Source organism: Rissa tridactyla, chromosome 2 (genome assembly GCF_028500815.1).
Source record: "Rissa tridactyla isolate bRisTri1 chromosome 2, bRisTri1.patW.cur.20221130, whole genome shotgun sequence".
In the NCBI taxonomy this organism is placed as follows: Eukaryota; Metazoa; Chordata; class Aves; order Charadriiformes; family Laridae; genus Rissa; species Rissa tridactyla.
Window position 1 is genome coordinate 68,112,491 of NC_071467.1, and position 22,995 is coordinate 68,135,485.

The following is a 22,995-nucleotide window of genomic DNA, read 5'->3' on the forward strand; positions in this document are numbered from 1 at the left end:
CTTTACTGTGAGGGTGGTGAGACATGGGAACATGCCCAGAAAGACTGTCAAGGCCCCATCCCTGGAAGTGTTCAAGGCCAGGCTGGATGGGGCTTTGAGCAGCTTGGTCTAGTGGGAGGTGTCCCTGCCCACGGCAGGGGGATTGGAACTAGATGATCTTTAAGGTCCCTTCCAGCCCAATCCATTTTATGATTCTAAGATGAGGTTCTCTGCTTCCTCACCAACACAGTACTGATTGTAGCAATAGGCATGTCATGGAAGTACCTGAAGATCAGTTTTTCTGGTGTGGCCATTTCACTTAACAGCAGCCACCCCAGCGCACAGCTGGAGTAGAAGCAGTGAGCAGGAAGTGATTTGCAGGGCTGCTGGCACATCCCCTTGCCGGTACTTGTCTGTGGAAGCACAGAGCACAGCTGGGTGCTGCCTGTATTCAGATACTGTCCTTTCAGTTTCCTAGAGGATTATGTTATGAAAATTCCCTTCCCTATTATATCAGTCAGTCTTTATAGTATGAAAGTGTATTAACTCTGTTAGTACATTAAATGTTTGAGGCAGTGGAATTTTACTGGAGACTTTGGTATTGTTCATGCTGAAGTAAAAAAAAAAAAACCAAAAAAACAAAAGGACACCAGCTCAGTGGAAGGACCAGAAGGACATCCCAGCCCTGGAAGTAAGGACTTGGCTTTTTGGAAGCTTAAAGAGCTGTCCATCAAGCATAAAAGATACCCCTAGTCAACAAAGGCAACAGCAGCATTATAACCCCTCTAACACATCTTTGAAACCCTGTCAGTGTTGGCTGGCACTATACAAAAGTAACAATAGCAAGAGTGACTCCAGGGACATCTGGATGAATGGACAAGCAGCACGAATGCTGCAGAAATATGGTTGCTTTGCAAAGTTTTACTATGATTAGTAATCGATAGTGTGGGTGTTAGTGATTAGTGAAGTCGTGTTGTACCTACAGGCTTTAAGGGTGGAAGAACCCTGTGCAAAACCACATTTGGCATGCCTCAATGTGGCTGGGACACTTCATGTGCATGAATAAATATTTACCCTTTTAATTCTATACTTTGCATCCTAGCTTTTCTCCATGGTTGGCATGAGCCAGTTGCAAATTTTCCTAACAACTGGAAATCTTTAGCCTCTGCAGAGCCTCAGCTTGCCCCCCTCAGGAGGGGTCTGGAGGGTCTCTGGTCTGAAGGCAAGGTCTGTGTGAGCCAGGGACGCTAAAGGATTGTGTCTCTGCGTACCTTCAAGATGCAGGACTGCAAAGCAGGATGGGGGGATGACACAGTTTTAAGGAATAGAAAAAAAAGTAATGGGAAGAATGCAGAGGAGCTGTGGTGGGGATAAGCATAATTTTTGTTGGAAGAGAGGAGGAACATTCCTCCTCCATTTTAGGTTGATTCTAACTGGAGTGAGTTCAGAAGTGAAAACTTAATTTGTACAGTAAGAAGTAATGCTCTGAAGTTGGGTGGTTGAGATCTGTATGTCAACTTCATTCTTAGAGTTTGCAGTCAGCTGTTGCTATTTAACGTTTTTGCTGTGTGTTGCTTATGTGAGTCAGAGTTTGTTTTTATACAAGGTCAGTCTCTGCTCAAGGGGAGTTTTGAATTAAATGTATTTTTCCTAGCTTTGTTGTCTGTTTGCTTATTTTGTAGGCTGAATTACAGTATTGTTTTTAACTCACAAGGCAAGTCCTGCTTATTTTTTCAGGTGTATGGGAGGGGAGAGGGACTAATGGGAATAGGATTGTGAGTTTCTTTTATGCAACTAGCTTTTATGAGCTTTTGTTGGAAGGTGTTTGTCCTGGTTATCATTTAATGCTGATTGGTTTTGCATTACAAACAGCTCAAGGAAGTGATAATGTGCCTTCTCAATTATGTAATTTATATCTCTAATTAAGTGAAGTACTGTTGGAATTTATAAATTATCTTTAGTCAATTTGGCTTTTTTATATGCAATTTCTCGTTTGTTCTGAATTTGAAGTTGTGTTGAAGTATTAGTGGTGGTGTATGATGACTACAGGACTGACCTTTGTCTTTCCATCTGCTTTTTTTGCCCTAGGCCTTCTCTTGGGAAGGTGTTTGCAGCAAATTCCGGAGTCAGTTCTAAAGGGTCAATTTAAGAAACTGACTATTTAGATTAGGTTTTTTAGACTGACTTTCTGCATGTTGATTAGCATAATTCATAGGGAGTAAACAGTGACTGACAAAGGAATCGTGGGAGCTTCTGAATAGCTCGTGGACAGATTTTAGACTTGCTTAATTTAGCTATAAAAAAGGTAAAACTGATCTTTAATGGAGGAGCAATGATATAAAAGAATGAAAATAGAGTATTAGGATTTTCTCCTTTTTTTTTTTTTTTTTTGTTTTTTAACACGAGCAATGCCTTTTTTTTCTTCCATCAAAGAAACAAAGACGTTGTAAAGTATTTGTTAAATCAAGGAGCTGACGTCAATCTTCGTGCAAAAAATGGATACACAGCTTTTGACCTGATAATGCTGCTGAACGATCCAGGTATGTTATTTCAAAGACCGCTGCGGAAATGTACAACATAAACAGATTAACATCCCTTCCAATCTAGAAAATACATTAAAGTTGCTAGGAAGTATCCTCTGAGATTCATGCTAGACTGGATCAAGAAAGGATGCTGCCTGACAATGGTGGGTTTTGAGTTAATTGGTTAGATGAGTGTGTATATTTATGGGATAACAGATTTTGCACATTCCTCTTGCCATTGTTTTTGAAGATGTTCCAAAATGTGTTGTTAGTGTTGCCAGAGCCAGTTCAATGGCATTTGACGGTGGTGGCCGAGGTATTCTGTAGTGTCATTATCACAGAACTGTCAATTGGAGCTAGAAATTTCCACTCAGTAAACAGCAGCAAAGGGCCAGGACAAAGAGAGTGCAATCAGAATAAAAATAGTGAATTCCTGGCTGAACCTCTCACTGGGTCTGTAAAGGTTGAGAATAAATCACACTTCAGGGCTGAGACTGTTTTTATGTGGGAGTGCTTTAGAAAAAAACATGTTTTGGGGAGGCTTCAATGAAACACATGTATTTTTTGTTGTAGTTTGTTTAACCTATGTGATTTGTTATTGTTAACTTTGCATAGTACCTGAATTGCTTTATCTGAAGCCAAAAAACAGTACTGCTGATGGAATTAATGTTTGTTTTCTCTGTATTTACTCATTATGGGGTTTTTGGTCACTAGTGACCTTTGGTCACTTCTGACCTTTCCTTTGTCAGAAGTAGATCACTAATAGTATGACGTTTTAGAAAATAAATACTGTGAATGCTTTTTCGTTATAATTAACTTCTTGTGGGACAGATTAGTTTGTCTTGTTACCTGTTCAGCAAGAGGAATATATAGGTCAGTTCTGTCTGCCCTTCTGAAAGTCTTTCCTGACTTCTGTATAAAATACAGTTTTACAGAATATTTATTTGCTTTCCTGTCCTTCTCTCATACTTGTTCTTTTTTCTTCCTCTTCCTTTCTTTTTTTCTTACTTTTTTGGTCCACCTTTTTTCTTACCGTGTCTTTTCAGTCCCTTCGTTATCCAGGCTGAACATCTCCTTTCTCTTTGGGATTTAATTTCAAGCTTCTTTTCTGCAACCTGCGCTTGAAGAAAGAATACTCATTTTTCTCTACTCTCTTCTGTGTCAGGTGAGAAAAGGGAGCATCGCAATGTCGTTCTTAAATTCTACAGAGTGTGAGAGGAGGCAGTTCACTTGGTCGCACATGACTGATTCTGACTGAATAGCATGCTTATGTGTATTGATAAATACTGTTAGAGAGGTGGTGGTAAGACTGCAGCCCACTGCATGGGAGAAGGAGTGGGAAACATAGGCCAAGAAAGAAGGTTTTGGGGATTCATCTGCTTTGTGTTTGAGGGGTAGATCAATTACTACTTCTATGGGATTTATAGGGAAAGTGTCAGCATATCAATCATAATTTGGGAAAGCAAAACAGACTAAACATTATCTTAATTTGTTTTCTTTTAGACACAGAGCTTGTACGGTTACTGGCATCAGCATGCATGCAAATAGGCAAAGACAAGAATAAACTGAACAACAGGTCATCTTTGCCTTGTTCCAGAAGTAGGCAATCCTTAGATCTCCCAATGTTGCCAGATGACAAAGGAGGTCTAAAGGTAAATATATTCACTCTTAATAAATAACTAGTTTATTGTTTCCTGTAATGAATGAGGCGGAGAAAGTCATTGCTAAGAAGTACTTTGGATCTAATATGTAACTGTTTTTTGGGTTTTTTTGTGGGCGGAGGGGTGGTTCTGAGTTCCTCGTTGACTGTGCTTCCTTTTTTGTGAGATGTAGCATGTGTTCATCTTTCTTTTTGTCAGATGTCAAAGCAAAGGAAAAGCTTTTAAGGAAGAATTTACATCGAAGCATTTCAGTGCCTAGACACAGATCTCATAATTAAGTAGCGGAAGGTATCATGGTCATAAGTTTGGAACTGAATTTCGATTATGATCTTAATTTTAAATCTGTCTTTAAAATCCAAATGTACTCCAATTTTAGTAGACTGTTCTTATGGCTTTTTTTTTTCTTTGCAATTGGAGTAGAATTGTTATGGGGATTTGTTTTTTCAATGATGCCCTTTCATGTTAAGCTTTTTGACCAGTACATTTTCAGATTTTCCTCTTTGGGGTAAAGGTGGTTGTCTATTTGCCTTTTGCCTGATTTCTGTAACTTCTTCCATCCTCTTAACTTATCTCAAAGATAGTATTTGTTCAGAGGTCGTGTTGTCTGTAATTACTCTAGGGTAATTTTAATCAGTCTTGTCTGGTTTTAATTCATGTGAGCTCATCTAAATATTCTTAGTCTGTTAAGCAAACGTACACATATTCCTACCTTCCTCCTGTTAACAGTATTGATACAAAAATATCTGATTACAAGTAGTCTGCCTTAGAAGTTTAAGAAAAACCAAACCCTTTTCTGTGTCTCCTGTTTGATCACTTTTGTCATGAACTAGTAGACTTTTTATTTTGTTGTGTGTTTCTTTTATTTGTAATTTATGCATAATAGAGGCCCTTGTTGCTTTACCTGCTGATTATGTAGTGGATAGCCATGACCTCAGTCTTTACCCCTTTTACTCAGGAACTGTTAACTAGTGATTCTCACCATTTTGAGGACCCAAAACCAAAAGTGTGCCTTTTCTGTATACAAAAATTCCATTTCCTCTCTTTTCTTCATGCCTGTGTTTCTTCAGCAAGTTGTACTCTCAATGTCAGTATTGGAGCAGTGTGAATTGAATTAATCACATTCAGTTTCTTTTTTAGATTAAAGTTGTTTGAGGGCAGAGATTTCCAGTTCTTCCCCTTATTCTTTCATTCCTAATGTTGTTACAAATGTCTAAGGTATTTCTCAAGTGGCAATACTGTTTTTCTGTTCTTTGATACTATTGCCTTCTCACACTGCTACTAGATTTCAGCTGTTTAACAACACTGTTTGTAATCACAAATGCATTTTAGTTACTTGGCTACTGCAGTCTAGTTTAAAGGCCTTTATTGCAGCTTCTGTGCGCGTGGTTGCGTACATGGAGAGGTCACAACCATCTGCAACAGCTAACCAGAAACTCCGAAGCTCAGACCACCGTACTCTGAACGCCAGAGGAACAAGATGAACCTCTCCACTATCATTCATTTTTTTTTGCTGGAGAGCAGTAGTTTTTTATATTGTAGGGTAGTGGCTGTACTTACTCCATTTTGGGTTAGTTTGTGGTGCGAGCATGTGTTAACGAAGCGGAAGCACTGTAAAGAAGAGTAACAAAGATGATGGGAACTTAGAAGTGATCTTTTTGTTCACTGAAGCTAGCTTGCTCCTGTAACAAACCAACCATGTTGTGCAAGCAGTCTCTTTTGTAAGCTCATTGTACTCTGTGTTAAAACTAGATGGATTTTTTTGCCCTTTCGGTTCCTTTTGGAAGGTGAATAAATGCTGGACAGTGTGGGTTTTATTGCTTTCTCTGAACTATTTGTCTCTCTTGCCTTTTTCCATCAGGTCTTTGTTGCTGAAAGTAATGTAAATCTTTATTAGTTATGGCTCCAAAGAGATACAAAGGTCTGAGAACTCTGTCCATTACTAATGCTCTGTGCAGATTTAAAATCTTTTTAATGATCACCTGCTAGAAGGATTGATTTACAGGGAATAAGTTTACAGTTTATTTTACTTAGTTCTACTGTACGGACAGTTTGTAAGACATAAAAGAGAAAGCAGTTGAAAAATGTTAAATTCCAAGGAGAGAGGGGAATAAATATGGTGAGAAGGAATGGCTAAGAATAAAGAGTAAACTAGAATAGCGTGTTGTCTGGATTGAATATCACATAAAGCGACCTTCATGAAGTATCATCACTTTTACATGACTTTTTTTTTTTTTTTTAAAAGTGTTCCAGAAAGGCTAGAAGAAGCTTTACTAAGAAATAATCAGGAGATACTTATAACATGACTTGCCTACAAGCCACATACTGTTTAATACAGTTTGGATAGGTCTTCTTAATATAGCTTATAGGTCTCATGTAGTCTAGAGAAATGCCATGCTAAATGCTTGAAGCATCTTGTGCTATCTGCCTGCAAAAACGTATGGCTGTAAATGTTTGGATAAATTTTATTTTGAGTGAAGATGGTCCTCTCATTTAAGGGTCTCCACGTATGCGATACACATGTGGATGGAGATTATAGGTGCAGTAGGCCTAAGGTTTTTGTTGATTTCACAGCTGGTATTTCCGTGCCTTGCTCTTTTTCAGTTTATAGCCTTTCCAATCTGGCAGGGTTTAAGTTGTCTGTATAGCAACACGGTATGGATTGTGGATCTTTAGTTTGACAGGAATGCTATCAGAACTCTTCCAGTTTGCCACTGATTTTGAAAATCTTAAGGAGACGCTTTTGTGAAACTTCTATGCACACCTCTAAAAAAGGGAAAATGTACATGCCAGTTCATTGATGCCAGAGAGTGTAAGAATGGGTGGTGAAATTGGAAGTTAATGGGAAGACGAAATATTTGCCATGTAGCTGTAAAAATTTCCTGTTCAAATTGCCCTAATACTTTTATCTGCCATGTCTTTCCAGTTAGTGCAGAAAAATATGGTAAGGCATTGGCCAGATGAAAAATAAGGAAAGAGATTAATCTTATGCATAAAAATTATGGTGAAGGATTCTGTTGATAATTCAAACTACTTTAAGATTGCTTTTGTGGTTTATCTCAAAAACTCCTTGACAGATTTATCATGGCTGTAAGGCTTACTTAATTGTACATTTCTTTTCCTCTTTTTTTCTTCTAGTTGGAACTAAATTGTTGTGTCTTCTTATCAATCTAGTCCTGGTGGAGCAGGATGTCCAATCGATTCCGCAAGCTGAAGTTGACTCAGACATTACGCCATGGATTTCCTTCCAATCAGTTCGTGCCTTTTCCTGATGAGCCTGAACCATTGTTAAATTCCACCATAAAAGCAGTTTCACAGAGTGATGTGGACACCTCTGGAAACCTTGATGCTGCTACAGCTCGGATCACAAATAACAAAGCTAGTGGTAAAGCCAGAGTTCTCTTCTGCAAAGTGAGCTCTCATGGGGTAGTCAAGATGTAGTTTGTAGTTTATTGATTTAGTTTTTATTTCGCTTAGTATAACTGAAGAGACATGTAATGTATTTGTAGTATATAGAGAGATCTTTGTGCTCCTGACTGTTGATCATGCTGAGTGCAGTGTCATTTAAGCAGGAAAATGCTAATATAACAATGTTACTGTCCTGTAGCAAGCACCATTAAATTGGAAGTAGAGACAGGTCACTCAAGAGTTGTTAGTATCTTTGATAAATTAGTTTATGTACTGAAAATGAATTTATTTAAGCGAATAAATACTGAGAAGAAAGAGGGATTGGAGAAACCCAAATTGTAAAGCATATGTACTGAAATTGTGCAGTCTCCATGCAAATCCCCCCCAGCTTGTGATGTAAAATAAGTCAATAGTCTTAACTTCAATTTAGGTATGTGAGAGTGTCACTGGAAATCTTGGTTCTGTGTGCTTATTGAGGGTAAAGCTGTTGAATGTTTGAAAACAGTAGGCTATCCTTGAGAACTAAAGTAGGAGTGTGTAAACAATAAAACATCACTTATATATTTTTCAGGTGTAAACCCTGCAAAAGGAGGAAAGGATGATGAATTATTGACAACCATGGTATGTCGCAGTGTACTTGGTATGTTCAGCCCAAATCTGAAGGTCATGCAGCTCCCGTCACTTTTAATATTACTTTTTTTTTACCTCCTATCCAAGTCGCCATTAGAAAGAGAGCTATTGTTTCTTAATAGTCATTAGGCAGGAACTCACACGCTGTGATACATCAGTACTTCTTAGATCAAGAAGTACTACAAGTAGTACGGTATGGAAGCTGTTCACAAGTACTGACTTTTTCCAAGAGTTATCCATACCTTTGTATGGTCAGCAATGAATAGATGGTACAGCTGACTAGTTGCTGACAAGAATTGTGCTGTGAGGAAAACATGGATGGAGCACGGTACAATGTGAAAGTGAGAAATTACTAGTAGGGGCAACTATGAAATATTTAATTTGGGATGTTTATTTGTATTATTCTATTTCTTTTTTTGTTATACTGTAGCTTTAACTTCCCCTACAGCTTACTCCCTGGAGATGTCATTAAATTTGTCTGGTTATCCTTTATGGTCTTCTTCAAGAAGATTAAGTAACTTTAGGTGTGACTCACTGACAGAACTCCAGGGAGCCAAATCAGTTGTGCTGTTTTTTTCTGTTTCTGGAGAACACACACAGCAGGAACAGCCAGCTGTCACTGTTTTCAGGTGTCCTGTCCGGGCATACAGAGAGGACTACCTTGTTATTTCTTTGCAAATTAATTGTTAACATTCCTGTTAAAGTCAATTTCAAGGAAGATTCAGCATGATGAAAGAAGAGACAGTTTCTGCCATGTAATGAACTATATTCATTATATTAAATGAATGAGCGTACTGATGGGTGCCAGAATGTCCGTTAGATTCTCTCTGTTATTATATGTCGTACATCTTCACAAACACTACTTTTGTGTCTTGTTTCCATCTTATTTTGTTTAAAAATGCATTTGTCTCCATCTTTTTTACTTAACTTAAAATTTTGAAACTGCATCATCAGCTCCCAGTGATCTTTATTAAGAAGAGGGTCTTTTCTTTTTTCCTTTCTTTGTTTCCCTCTCTCAGTTGAGAAGTAGTGCTCCATTTACCAGGCTGCCCAGCGATAAACTGAAAGCAGTGATACCACCTTTCTTACCGCCCTCAAGTTTTGAGCTTTGGAATTCGGACCGAACACGACTCAGCAAAGATGGCAAAGCTGAACAGATGAGAACTGCCTGGTCACAGAGAGCGATCAAGCATGATTTTAACAGCAGTGGCAACTCTGATATAGTAAGCAAACAAAATGCGCGCGAAAATACTACTTTTGTTCTTCAGTGGAAATTTCAGAACTTAGAATAAATAAAATAGCAGTTGAAGTTTGGTCTTTGTTTTGCTCAAATAATAAAGATGAAAATTATTTTTCCTTTTGTTTTCCAGACATCTGTTAGCAAAGGTACTAGACCAGTCAAATTACCAACGTTTGCAAGAAGACCTGCGTCTCCTTCAAATTCCAACAACTTCAACCATTCTCCCCATTCTTCTGGTGGGTCCAATAACATTGCGGGAATTAACAGGCATGGAGCAGAACTGCATAACAGATCAGGTACCATACTGCTCTTATTTTTAATAAGAAAGCAATTTGTATCTGGTTCAGCTAAAAAATTAGCGTTTGTGATGGTGGCAGAAGATATTAAGCCTTTTCTGAGGGCTTCTGTTGCTGTATAAGCAAAAGTTCCATAGATTTTGTTAGAACAGGATTGGACTTTGGACACCTACAAGAGGGAACAAAACCCTCGCATCTGTTACAGAAGTCTCAGAAAAAACATGTTGATTTTATTGAGTCTGCCCACAATGGATCAGGTGGATGCTTATCCATTGCACCATACATTTCACGGAGCTGTCTCTTTCTGTTACCCATGTTGCTTGCTTTTTGTTAAAAATTGGTATTCAGTTAAAAACAAAGCTGCAAGCATTGTATCTGGCAGCAGTAAGCACAATATGGTGAAGCAGCTCATGAAAACTATATCCAAAGAGTAAGGCTGGCTTCTCTCTTTTCTCCTGTGGTTGGTTTTTGTTCCCTTTCCTGAAAGCTGTTGAAAAAGGTCTGAACCTTACAATCCTGTCTCTTATTACATCCAGGCAGTTTTTTTAAGAAAGTGGATGGTGGAGAGAGGTGAAGTTAGAATTAATACATATTTTAAAATTATGCTTTCCTTGACTCTGTTTTTATTTTATTTTTTCCTTAGGTGGCAGTGCAGATAATGTTTTGTCTCAGATTGCAGCCCAAAGAAGAAAAGCAGCAGGCTTACCTGAACAGAAACCCAACCAACAGCATAGTCCAGTCCAGTCAACTCCTTCATCCACTCTGTCTGATTTGCAGTGTACTCAAATTGTTAGCAACGGACATGTTGTAAAGGTACAGAGGAACATTAATTTTTGTACTTTCAAATTGGCTAATTTTAATAGGTCATGTCTCAGTCATTGGTGGTTGATAAATATAACTGCATGACACCGCACAGCCTAAAATGATGAACACCTGTTACAGTAGTGGAAACTTTTCAGCTCCATAAACCTTCCTTTTAATTACAAGTCTACAAAAGATCAGGCCTAATAATAAAACATGATTTTGCTTTATTATTAATTTTACTCTATTTTAAAAATAGTAAATGTAATACTTGATCTTGTGGTAGATCTGCACTGTTATTTTGGTTTCTCATTGTTTCTCTCTATGGCCCTGATTGAGTCTGGTGTTTTATGTTAGTTATCCCTGGGTTTCACTCTGATGTGGTATAGCTAGGTTCCATCCAAAGGCACAACCTGAGTGCAAAACATGTGATAATTTGTACCACAACAATCATAGAATCATAGAATTGTCTAGGTTGGAAGGAACCTTTCAGATCAAGTCCAACCATCAATCTAACACTGCCAAAACCACCACTAAACCATGTCCCTAAGCATCATGTCTACCTGTCTTTTAAATACCTCCAGAGATGGTGACTCCACCACTTCCCTGAGCAGCCTGTTCCAATGTTTGATAACCCTTTCAGTGTAGAAATTTTTCCTCATCCAATCTAAACCACGCCTGGCGCAGCTTGAGGCCATTTCCTCTTGTCCTATCACTTCTTACTTGGGAGAAGAGACCGACCCCCACATTTCTACAACCTCCTTTCAGGTAGTTGTAGAGAGCGATAAGGTCTCCCGTCAGCCTCCTTTTCTCCAGGCTAAACAACCCTGGCTCCCTCAGCCCCTCCTCATGAGACTTGTGCTTTAGACCCTTCACCAGCTTCATTGTCCTTCTCTGGACCCGCTCCACCACCTCAATGTCTTTCTTGTAGTGAGGGGCCCAAAACTGAACACAGTACGCGAGGTGAGGCCTCACCAGTGCCGAGTATAGGGGGATGATCACTTCCCTAGTCCTGCTGGCCACACTACTTCTAGTACAAGCCAGGATGCTGTTGGCCTTCTTGGCCACCTGGGCACGCTGCTGGCTCATATTAAGCTGTCTGTCGACCAAGACCCCCAGGTCCTTTTCTGCCAGGCAGCTCTCCAGCCACTCTTCCCCAACCTTGTAACACTGCATGGCGCTGTTGTGACCCAAGTGCAGGACCTGACATCGATCCAGCCTGTCTAGATCCCTCTGCAAAGCCTTCCTGCGCTCAAGCAGGCTGAGGATACAATATGCGTGTATCCAGTCTGCTCCACAAGGTGTTATTTTTAAACAGTATGAATGATAAGTTGTCATCACCAAAGGTTTGCTTCTGGGTGCAGGCCGTATTATCTGTGCTGAGTTACCTATCAGTTTCCTGGAATAGCTTTACCCTCATGTCCTGCCCATTTTTGTGCATGTACTTTGAAGTTAACAACTGCTTTGTACAAAATTTTTAAGGATTAAGATTTTAAATTTTCACAAGTTAGAAAGCAGCATCGTAACAGAAGATGTGATACATTATTGTGAAACTTGCGGGTTTATTCACACAGGGAAATGTTACATTTCAGAGAGCAAGAGAAAGAAAGCAGATAATTTGGGGTTTTATTTCTAATGCCTGGTATTCTGAAAATGTTAGAATACATGACCAAGAGCAAAATTTCTCAACTTCTTGCTTGTGTAATCTCCAAACAGCTCATTTTGCTTTGTTTTGTTATCTTTGCATCTTCTCATGAGATTCTTCTTGAAGTTTTTCCCAAGGAAACAAAAATGGCCAGCATATAAAATTATGACGGTGGCTGTCTCAGTCTGTGATGTCTTATATGGCAGCAGTAAGCAATATATATATTTAATCAGTAAATATCAATGATAAATGAAGTTACAAAGTTGTTCCGTGATTTAATTTAAATTTCTGGAGGACAAAAATCTGAAAAAGAAAACTCTTCAACTACCAGTGCCAAAACAGTTTCCCTGAGTAGTCACTTTGTCTCTGATCCTGATGCTGAAGGGACTACTTGTTGCTTTTCATAGATGAGATTGGGAACTAGAATTTATAACTCTGCTGGACCCCCAAAAGCTATGGACTCATACTGATCCTTTGGCACATGATAAACTTTCCTCACTTGCTATCCCGCATAACTGCTCCCGGGATTATAAATGATCCATGTCTGTCTTTCATGTAGACAAAGTCACTTTATTATCCTCTTCTCTCATTAAAGTCTCTTCTACTGAACAGCTACAAAATGCTTTTTTTTTTTTTTTTTCCCCAGAGGTGGTCTGACCAACGTATTTCTAATTAAACTCTCAGCAGTTCCTCTCAGCTGGTTTTTATCTTGGAAATAATTTCAGAAGAGCTGCTTGTGTGCCCCAAAAAAATCTTTTTTTTCTCCAGTTATATTAGTTAGCCTATTAAGCGATAATACTTGTGCCTGTGAGCTTTGAGCTGCAGATCTTGGGGTCTGTTGTTACAACAATGCTGCCACCAAGAAGTTTTAACTATTATTCACACTCACAGTAGAAGACATTAGGGGATAAAGAAGTAGTGAGGCGCAATGCCCTGCAGATCATCTTCTGGGAAGGCATTTCATCATACTGTTTAAAAGATTTTTAAATAAAAATGATGTCAGTATGTTGGAAAGGCAATAGCTCTTTCAGAGCTCTCTGTTTAGATGTCTAGATAATTTCAGTCTATCCACCAATAACGATACATGTGATCAGTTTGGATCTTGCTATAGATGTTCATGTATCACAAGTCTGAGGTGATTTTTGGGACATCAGTGTCTGTTGGGAGTACACAATGACATGGATCCACACTGGCTGCAAAAGCTTAAGCAGCCTACTTCGCTGTTGTAATCAACAGTTTCAGTAAATGCTGAAAATTTAATGTTTGTATCCATTGTGGAATTACTTGTGCTGTCTAAACTTGGAAATAGCTGATCTAAAAATGCAGTGATGTTACACTGGTCATTTTTCAAAACTTATCCATGAGAGGTGGGATTGGACAAGCCTTAAAGAAAAGAAAAGAAAAACTGAATAATAATTTACAGGGTGATGTAATTTAAATAAACGCACACAATACGATACAGAGGGAAGACCATTCTGAAACACAAATGACCAATAACAGAACACAGGGAAAACTGGGACAAAAAATTGAAATGAGTTCACTATGCTCTTCAGAGACCTCTTAAATTTGTATCATGCAACATTACTTCTAGGCAATTCAATGCAGGACTAAGGAGGTGGTTTTATTGTGGTGTAGGATAGAGTAATGGAAAAAAGTTACCACTCAACTCAGTTTTATCTTTTTAATACGATCTCTATCATTTACGAGAAATGTTCCATTTATGTCATAGCACAGAAGGAAAATTGTAGAGGCAGGAATCGCTGTCATTCTGCCTTCTTGCTTTGTTACCCAACTCAACTTTTTCCTTATGTTTTTCTTGTAGCAGCCTGACTGACAAAAGGTATTTTAAGTTAAACTCTGAATTCAGGAATCCAGGAGAAAATCACCTAAGACTTCATTTTATGTCACATAATGCAAACATGGAAATGTGTGAAGTGATAGGTATATTGAGGAGTTTAGGAGATGAGGGTACACTAGCTTATTTTGGAAAAGATTGATATACATACATATTTGTTCTTATTCCTCATTTTAATTTGTCTATTTTCCTCTTTTCCATGCCTCCAAATGTATTAAATATTTTGCAGAATATAAATTTGAATCATTTGACTCACGTTAGATAATAACAAGTTTAAGGGTTGACTGGAAACTTCCAGTGCAGCAAGGAGTTTAAATGCACCCAAAACTTAGTTTAGGCTTGCTACATGTTTCTGGTTAATCCAGCATGAAGTGCTACTTCAAATTAGTATCTGATACACTTTGAAAAACTTTTTAATTGAGGCTTTATTTATTTAATTATATCTCTGAATCAAAAAGACCTGTTTTCAGAGTCAAATTAATTTCAGCTTTTATAAAAAGAATAATTGTACTGCATGTATATAGTATTCCTTTATAGAAATCATTTTCTTATTCCAAAATTACAGCCTTATTAAATGTATTTTTCGTGATGAATTTGAGGGGATAGACTTTCACTTGGGATAAATCAGTATTGCTCCAATTATTTCAGTAAGAATCAGCAGAAACTTCTGGTTGTGTCTACATGCTCTGCAGAAATGATATGCAACTTACTTAAGTAATATTGAAGCATCATATGTAGGTAAACACTTTTTTTGTTTTTAAACTGAAATGATTGTGTCATTAACTACAGCAAAAACTGGAGATGAACAAAAGGCCTCCATCTGGGACTTCATCTACATCTAAAAGCACATCACCAACTCTCACGCCTTCCCCTTCACCTTCCCCATCTCCTAAGGTTCACAACACAGAGTCCTCCCTCTCTTCTTCTCACAGACAGGCCAAGAGCAATGGTTCCAGCAGTGGTACTGTTACAGAAGATGGTGAGTAGGTCACTGTAGTTACAGGAGATTGATTCATCAGGAGCACAAAGTGTTTAAAGCTATACCTGTGCTGGATTAGTGTGTATCTGCATGGGAGTGAGAACTTTTTTTGGTGTCTCTTACTGCAAGATTGGCATTCCTGCAGTAACTGGCTATTTCTCTCCCAAAAGCTGAGAGCCCTGCCATTTAGAGGGAGATTGGTACTATCTCAAAGCTAGCATAGAGCGCTCTTACGTGGCCTCTCTCCTTCCACCTTTTCTGTCTTAAATCTGGTCTTTCACCTTTTGCTGAGGGTAGAAAATGCACTTTCTCCAGGTTTGAAATGATTTTTTTTTTTAATAAATGCAGTGAAGCACATCACTACAGAAATGCAACTTTGATTCCTAGCAAGTTGTAGCTTCATGCAATTGATTTTTAAGAGCTGTATTGCATTTTTTTTTTTAATTGCAAAAGTAGAATTGTTTTGACCTTATTTTTAACTTTAGATCATCAGAAAGGATAATAATGTTATTACTTTTCTCGTAAGATTACTGCCTTTTAAGTTGAACTTTTAGGTCTAAATTGCAACACCTCATTTAAAAAGTCATGTTACTGTGTTGGAAACAGGATATCAATTACTTTTTCTTATTAAACTTCTCAAAAAAAAAAAGTGAAAAAAAGAACGACTCAATGTTTTAAATAAGAGATGGAGGTACATTTTATCTGGTTTCTGCAAGGGGCACTTTGTACTATTTTGGGGTTTTTCTTAGCTGATTGTTTTGGTTTTGATTTGGTTTTGTTTTCATTTATGTTGACTTTGTCCATTGACCCTGTACTTCCATTTGATACTAAAGAGAGGTGATATGTGACCCACTTTCTGTCCTGTTATCATGGCTTAGCTGTAACATATTGTACTGACTGCTGGAGAAGATCCTTTCACATTTTAGTTAGTGCCATTTTATAACGATGGCTTGATAACATGAGAGTTGTTGGTTTAGAACTATATAAAGGGAAGAGAACTTGCTGTCGGGTAACAAGGGAATTCCCCAAGCTATCAGCTGTTAGATCCTCACCTGGAGAAGCCGAGCTTTCTGGCTGTACCACTAGTGCCATGATACAGCGAGTTTCCTCTGGAGCAGTGTGACAGGTCGTCAAAAGCCGGAGTAGTTCTGGATTCATTGTGCTAGTGAGCTTTCGTAGTTAACTAGTCCTTTAATTCAAGGGCTTCTCTGTGAGTTGATTCAGCAACAAAGTACAAATGCTCATAGGCCCATCAGTAATCGGAAGAATAAGTACAGAAGGCCTGCAATGTTAACTTTTCTTTTTCTTTCAATTAAACTTAAATGAATTAGAAAATTGATTTGCATTGAATATTACTGCGAAGGAACAGCAGGCAGCAGAGTTCAGAGGTGTGTGTGGTTTCTTTTTAGGTAACCACATGGTGGACCATCAACAGCTTGTCCCTATTCTGAGAACCAGTGATGTAGAGAATCATGAAAGACGAAACCATGTGAGAGTAAAAGGAGGCTCTGAAAACTTGGAGAAAGGTAATCTTACCCTACTACTACTGAGTAGTACAAAAGAGGTGCTAAATACGAGTAATGTGGCAGAAGTAGTAGGAGCTCTGAGAACCTTTGCTTTCTCCAGGCATGTAGGTAATGGGACAAAATTCGAGTGAAAAAGGAAAGGAGAAACAATACGCTATGCAAGAGTTGTAAAACTGAGAGGTTTCGGGTTTTGTTCAAACTTAATGTATAATACAGGCACTTGAAGAGGGAAAGAGGAAAATAAAACATGAAAGGCCTACAGCTGAAAGCCTTGTCTGTGTTTGTGAAAAGTGTTACATGTTGTAGTTGTTTGTGACAGCGAGACTCTGGGCTCAGAGACCCTGAAAGCTTCTTCCCATATCACAACCTATAATTTAAGTACATCAGTGTGATTAGAAATTAGAAGGCTAACTAACAACCTAAAAGAAGAAAAGGTTAATAATATAAGGGCGTCTAATGAAACTTTTATTTTCTTTCTGTAAAATGGTATTTTTCATCAAACTGCATGGTGAAGTTCTCATGCTATGTTTTTAAAGCTGGCTACCTTTTCCTGTGAATTAACCTCAGTTAATTTTTTCATGAATTAACCTCAGTTAAGCTTTTAGCCTGAAACCACGCCAACCTTTACAAATCATGGTAAGCATACCAAACTTATTGGTCTTGAGGTAAAAACCCAAAGCCCTAGCAAAATATAAGACTCAACTAGAATTTCTCACTTCAGTTTTCTGTGAGCTGTTCTATGTAAAGAAGGAGGCTCCAGAATGGTGCACAGAAAAAGTGTGTCCATCTCAAGATACTTGATTTCTTTTTAGAAGCTTAAAGAGTCAGATTCTCTTTCGCATTTCTACTGATGATGAAAGAAAAGGGACAGTCAAAAGACAAATAAGTGAAATAAATGAAAGCAAAGTATATTTGGGAATGGAATAGTGATGTCTTTACATCGAAAGTGAGTTTATATGGGGAATATTAAATATAGTTTGGTTGTGTGATGTAATCATTCATGTCCTTCATTTTGAATTTGACTCCTTAGTTTAACTGGCTGCTTTGGTACTTCTGGGGAAAAAAAATAAATTAATCACTTGTGACAGCAAAGCAATAAAAATGAACAGAATCCTTAGTTGAGAGAGGTAGCGTGTAATTAAGAGAGGTGATGGTGAGTTATTCTGAAACTCCACTTACACTTTTAAACTGGCTAATCGCATTTTAAATGTGTGGGAAGAGTCACTATCAGGTCCTCCAACTTTTAATTGCATTAGACTTTGAGAGGAAACCCAATATCTAGTGCTGTTAGCCTTGGAAAGTAAGCTTATGAAAATTAAATTCTGCCCTGGTTTCATCATAGCTGGACTTCAGCTGTCTGTGTGCAAGATGCCCAGATGTGAGGCACTTAGGGAGAAGAGATTCAGATTATGATGAGTTGACCTTGCCTGGATGCCAGGTGCCCACCAAGCCATTCTTATCACCCCCCCTCCTCGGCAGGACAGGGAAGAGAAAATATAACAAAAGGCTCGTGTGTAGGAGGACAGGGAGATCACTAAGCATTAGCACCACAGGCAAAACAGACTCAACTTGAGGAAATTAATTTAATTTATTAACAGTCAAATTAAAGTAGGGTAATGAGAAATAAAACCCAAATCTTAAAACACCTTCCTTCACCCCTCCCTTCTTCCTGCGCTCAGCTTTACTCCTGATTTCTTTACCTCCTCCCCCCAAGCGGAGCTGGGGGATGGGGAGTGGGGGTTATGGTCAGTTCATCAGATGTTGTCACTGCAACTCCTTCCTCCGCAGGGGGAGGACTCCTCACACTCTTCCCCTGCTCCAGCATTGGGTCCCTCCTATGGGAGAAAGTTCTCCACAAACTTTTCCGACATGAATCCTTCTAATGGGCCGCAGTTCTTCATGCACTGCTCCAGCATGAGTTCCTTCCACAGGGTCACAAGTCCTGCCAGCAAACCTGCTCCAGTGTGGGCTTCTTTCTTCACAGGGCCACAGGTCCTGCAAGGAGCCTGCTCCAACGTGGCCTCTCCACAGGGTCACAGCCTCCTTTGAGTGCATCCACCTGCTCTGGCGTGGGGTCCTCCATGGACTGCAGGTGGATATCTGCTCCACCATGGACCTCCATGGGCTGCAGAGGGACAGCCTGCCTCACCGTGGGCTTCTCCGTGGGCTGCAGGGGAATCTCCGCTCTAGTGCCTGGAGCACCTCCTCCCCCTCCTTCACTGACCTTGGTGTCTGCAGAGTTGTTTCTCTCACATATTCTCACTCCTCTCTCTGCTGCTGTTGCACAGCAGGTGTTTTTTTTTTTTTCTTCCCCCTTCTTAACTATGTTGTCCAGAAGTGCTACCACTGTTGCAGATGAGCTCAGCCTTGGCCAGTGGCAGGTCTGTCTTGGAGCCGGCTGGCGTTGGGCCTGTTGGACATAGGGAACGCTTCTGGCAACTTCTCACAGAAGCCACCCCTGTAGCCCCCGCCAGCTAACAAAACCTCTCCGTGCAAACCCAATTGAAGATACACCCTTGTTGTATCACAGTTTTGAATGAACAACTGGGTGGTCGCTTGCTCTATGCTTCGCCTTCCCGGATGACGACATGGAAATATGCCATTCAGTTCATGGCCTGCTTGAGGAGTTTTGCTGTCTAACCTGCACGTCTAACCTGCTTGTCCCCACCTGGGCCAAGCACCTGCGTTTTAGACGTTGAAATGCCTAAGTTGTCCTTAGTGGTTTGTTTTTTTAATGAAGAAGAGCAGCGATATAGTGGAAAGATTTTATCCTAGCAATCTAAGAGTAGATAGAATTCCAGTATACAGAAATAGGTGAGAAGACAATAAGCCAATATTTTAATTTCTGATGCAGAATAAATGTAATTGGGTTTTTGTTAGCATATATCACTGCATGGAATACATATTTTAATATATACTTTCATCAGTTAACAATGCGGAGAACACAAATCTTTCTTAATCCATGGGTTTTTTTGATGTTTTCTTTTTCTTTTCTATTATTACAGATGAGCTGACTGGCATCCTTAAAAAATTGTCCCTTGAGAAATATCAGCCTATTTTTGAGGAACAAGAGGTATGTCTTTTTTAAAAGATTTAGTTTTTAGTGTTTTAGAAAAGGTAGGGTGCAACACACATTGCATTAGAATTGTGATCCAGAGTCTCACATTTCAATTTTTACAACCATTTCTGGTTGCAGAGAGGATATTGAAACTCAGACCAAGTGGTATTTCTGGCATTCTCAAGGATACTGCAAATACCAGTGCTTTTTACACTGAACATACAGTTTCGGTACAGATAGGTGCTTCAGATATCTTTTTTCCTCTCTGTTTTTACACTCTGCTTTTCTATAGATGTCTATATCCAATATGGCTAAACAGTTTGTAGGACATAATGTATCATCCCTGGCGTTACAGCTGGAACCTCATTTGCAGGTGGAGAACAGCAGGGTGTGAGTCACTGAGATGGCTGCTCTCTCTTCTTTATCTGCTATGAATAAGCAACAGGAGAATTAAATTGGGGAACCTAAGCATCATTGTGGATGAGGTCTGTGACAGAGACTTGCCTGAAGGATGCAATGAAAGGAAACATTGCTGAAAAAAAGTAAAAGTAATTCATTACGGTGTTTAAAACGATATCAGATGTGAGCAATAATTGTGTGTTTGTTTGCAGAGGGTAGTGAGTGAACATACAATAAATTGACATTGCTGCAGAGTTCAGGATTCAGCACCACAAACACATATTTTTTTTATCTGCATCACAATACACTGGGCTTATTTTTGTTCCCCTACACGATAGGCAAGGGAGCATTTTGTAGAAATGAATATTCTCTGTGTGTGAAGGTTATATCAATATGAGAAGTTTGAGATGTTTGTTTGTATCACCGCCTTAGGGATGTGTTGATATGATAAAAACCTGATATATGAGCAAACCCTAGGTTTTCCTTAGGAGGCACTGGAAAAGTACACACAATATTCTGAAATTCCAAAAATACTTGGGGGGATGTGGAGGGGGGAGAAAAGAGAAGAGAGAAGTCTTGGGCTTATTCAACTAGCTGGTACTGTAAGTAGAGCAATTTTTGTGGAGAGTATATATTTTGTACTGATAGAGCTTGTCTGAAAAAAAAATAAAAATTCATTAATATTTTAAATATACTATCAGAATGAATTGAATTATTAGCAGCATATTTAAAATCTGACAACAGAGTGGTAAAGTGGGTACCATTTGGTGCTGGTAATTGATTAAAAATATTTGTGTGCGCAATATTTACAGTAAATCGATACAATTAAAAAACCCCACCGCTTTTAACCTGTAATAGTGAATCTTTGCCTAGGTATATTTATCTTATATTTTTTCTTTGATTTTTTTTTTTTTTCATATGCAGGTTGATATGGAAGCCTTCCTTACACTTACTGATGGTGATCTGAAAGAGCTGGGTATTAAAACTGATGGATCAAGGCAGCAAATTTTGGCAGCTATTTCTGAACTGAACGCAGGAAAGGTACGTTTTGAAGTACTGTACTTAGTAAGTCAATTCAAGGTTTGCTTATATTGTTAATTCAACATACATTTCAAAATTCAATTGCAGATGTTAGTTAGAAAAGCCAAATGAATGTTTTCCAAACAAAATATTTAATGTATTTGATTAGTGAAAAATATCTTCCTTTGCGGTACTCCTTGTTCTCTTTCATGAACTCTTTCCAAGTTCAGTTACTGCAGGGTTCTTTTACAGACTATTGGAAATTTTATCAGAAGCTAGTGGTAACATAAACGTTGGCAGTACTGCAGTTACTGAACATTGATTTCAGTGATGCTAAAAAGAATCATCTGGCCACTATAGTCCAGCTAGAGATTATAATGTAAAAGGAAAGACCTCCTGTGTTTTGCTTAACTGTTTTTGATTTCTCTGTGATTAGGTAAACAGCACTTCTCTCATTCCTTGCACTTTTTAACTTCATATTGACATAAACGAATGGCATGCAGTAAGCAGTGTTCTTGTCAGAGGGATTATGGACTGGAGCATCTCTTTAAGTAGGCTTTTTGACACTTCTCAGCTGCTTTTGCAGTTTTGAGGTCCATTCTCTCTCTGATACTGGAAGCTTAGCTAAACAAAACATAATTTCCCCAAGTTAGGATCAACAGCAGCAAGTGATGAGGCTAAAAATTAGGGGAGGTGAATGATGCTCCATGCTATAAAGCTATGAAGAAAATCATTAAAATGTTTCTATTGCTCTCTGGTACTTTCAGGAAAAGTTTACTGTAAGGTTTTCTACATATCTGGGAGATAAGGATTGGTTATTATTCCTAATAGTACACTGTGACTCTCTGGGCATAGACACGCAAATTTACACTTTTTTTGTGAACTCATAATACTAATTTGTTTAAACAGAAATTTAAGAATACCTTATTGTAATTTGTTGTGCTTTTACAGGGACGAGAGAGACAGATTTTACAAGAAACTATACACAACTTCCACTCTTCCTTTGAGAGTAGTGTCAGTAACACACGACCTCCAGGTCATTCCCAGTGTAAGTGGCACCTGAAATTAATTGAGAAATGTTGATACTTTTAATTAATACTGTCTAGAAGACAGAACGTGACGAACAAACCAGTTAACTGCTTTCTGGGTTAATGGTTGTTGGGTATCTGTGTCTTTTGCTGAGACTAGAGATTTCAAGGTAAAAAGGTAGAGCTATCTGTAAGATTTTTATATACACTTCAGTATTGTCTGAAATAAGCATAAGATTTTTGTTATGCATTACTAAACACAGAAAATTGCTGTAAATATAGCAAACTATCGTATACAGTATAGTGTATATAGTCTGTATATATATATAGCAGCAGTGGGAGGTGCGTTTCTGAATGTTAGATAATGTACTTTTGCATACTCTTTATAGAAGACAATTTTCTTTAGTGTGATCAAGTAGATTAAATATATTCGAGGTTTACAATTTACTATACTGGCTTAGATAGCTATGTTAATTATGTTAATACAATTGCTATTTGGGATATGATAGCATGTATGTATGCATTAAGTTATTTTGTATAGGTAATGTTTTTATATGATTGTCTATAGATGGTTTCTTTGCAGTGTTAAAAGCAAGCCATTGCTGGAGAAACTGTCTTTAAAATGTGCTATCTATAATCAAAATGTACAGAAAAGTGTTGCTGACTTGTAACAAATTAATACATTTACTAGAGTCACCCCTAGGTATAAAAGTTGCAAATCTCTGTCCTGCCAGCCGCCTGGGCCAAAAGCAGATATGCATCTGTTACTCAAGTTTAAGGAATGGGGCAAAACCTGTTCATACATCTATTTCTGGATCCATGTTCTAGGAGGAATGTGAAAGCCATTGAATGTCCTCAAGAAATTCACCATGTTAAAGTGCCTCTTATGCTTCTTCAGTTGATTATTTTGCTGCTTGCATTCACTCACAAAATCATATAATTTCTTTAGTG

The 22,995-nt window shown here is 38.4% G+C and overlaps 1 protein-coding gene across 3 annotated transcripts in view; it reads left to right on the forward strand.

Annotated features, from left to right (window-relative positions):
- ANKS6 (ankyrin repeat and sterile alpha motif domain containing 6) overlaps positions 1–22,995 on the forward strand; it is a 44,557-nt gene that overhangs the window by 15,602 nt on the left and 5,960 nt on the right. For all 3 annotated transcript variants that reach the window (XR_008465032.1, XR_008465031.1, XM_054192643.1), the window contains exons 5-16: positions 2,413–2,519; positions 4,005–4,153; positions 7,334–7,544; positions 8,139–8,188; positions 9,217–9,420; positions 9,568–9,733; positions 10,377–10,546; positions 14,824–15,013; positions 16,423–16,539; positions 19,545–19,612; positions 20,921–21,037; positions 21,968–22,064. Coding sequence is in view for 1 of the 3 variants with exons in the window: in XM_054192643.1 (XP_054048618.1) it covers positions 2,413–2,519; positions 4,005–4,153; positions 7,334–7,544; positions 8,139–8,188; positions 9,217–9,420; positions 9,568–9,733; positions 10,377–10,546; positions 14,824–15,013; positions 16,423–16,539; positions 19,545–19,612; positions 20,921–21,037; positions 21,968–22,064 (1,646 nt within the window). In the remaining 2 variants the exon portion in view is untranslated. The remainder of the gene's footprint in view (positions 1–2,412; positions 2,520–4,004; positions 4,154–7,333; positions 7,545–8,138; positions 8,189–9,216; positions 9,421–9,567; positions 9,734–10,376; positions 10,547–14,823; positions 15,014–16,422; positions 16,540–19,544; positions 19,613–20,920; positions 21,038–21,967; positions 22,065–22,995) is intronic.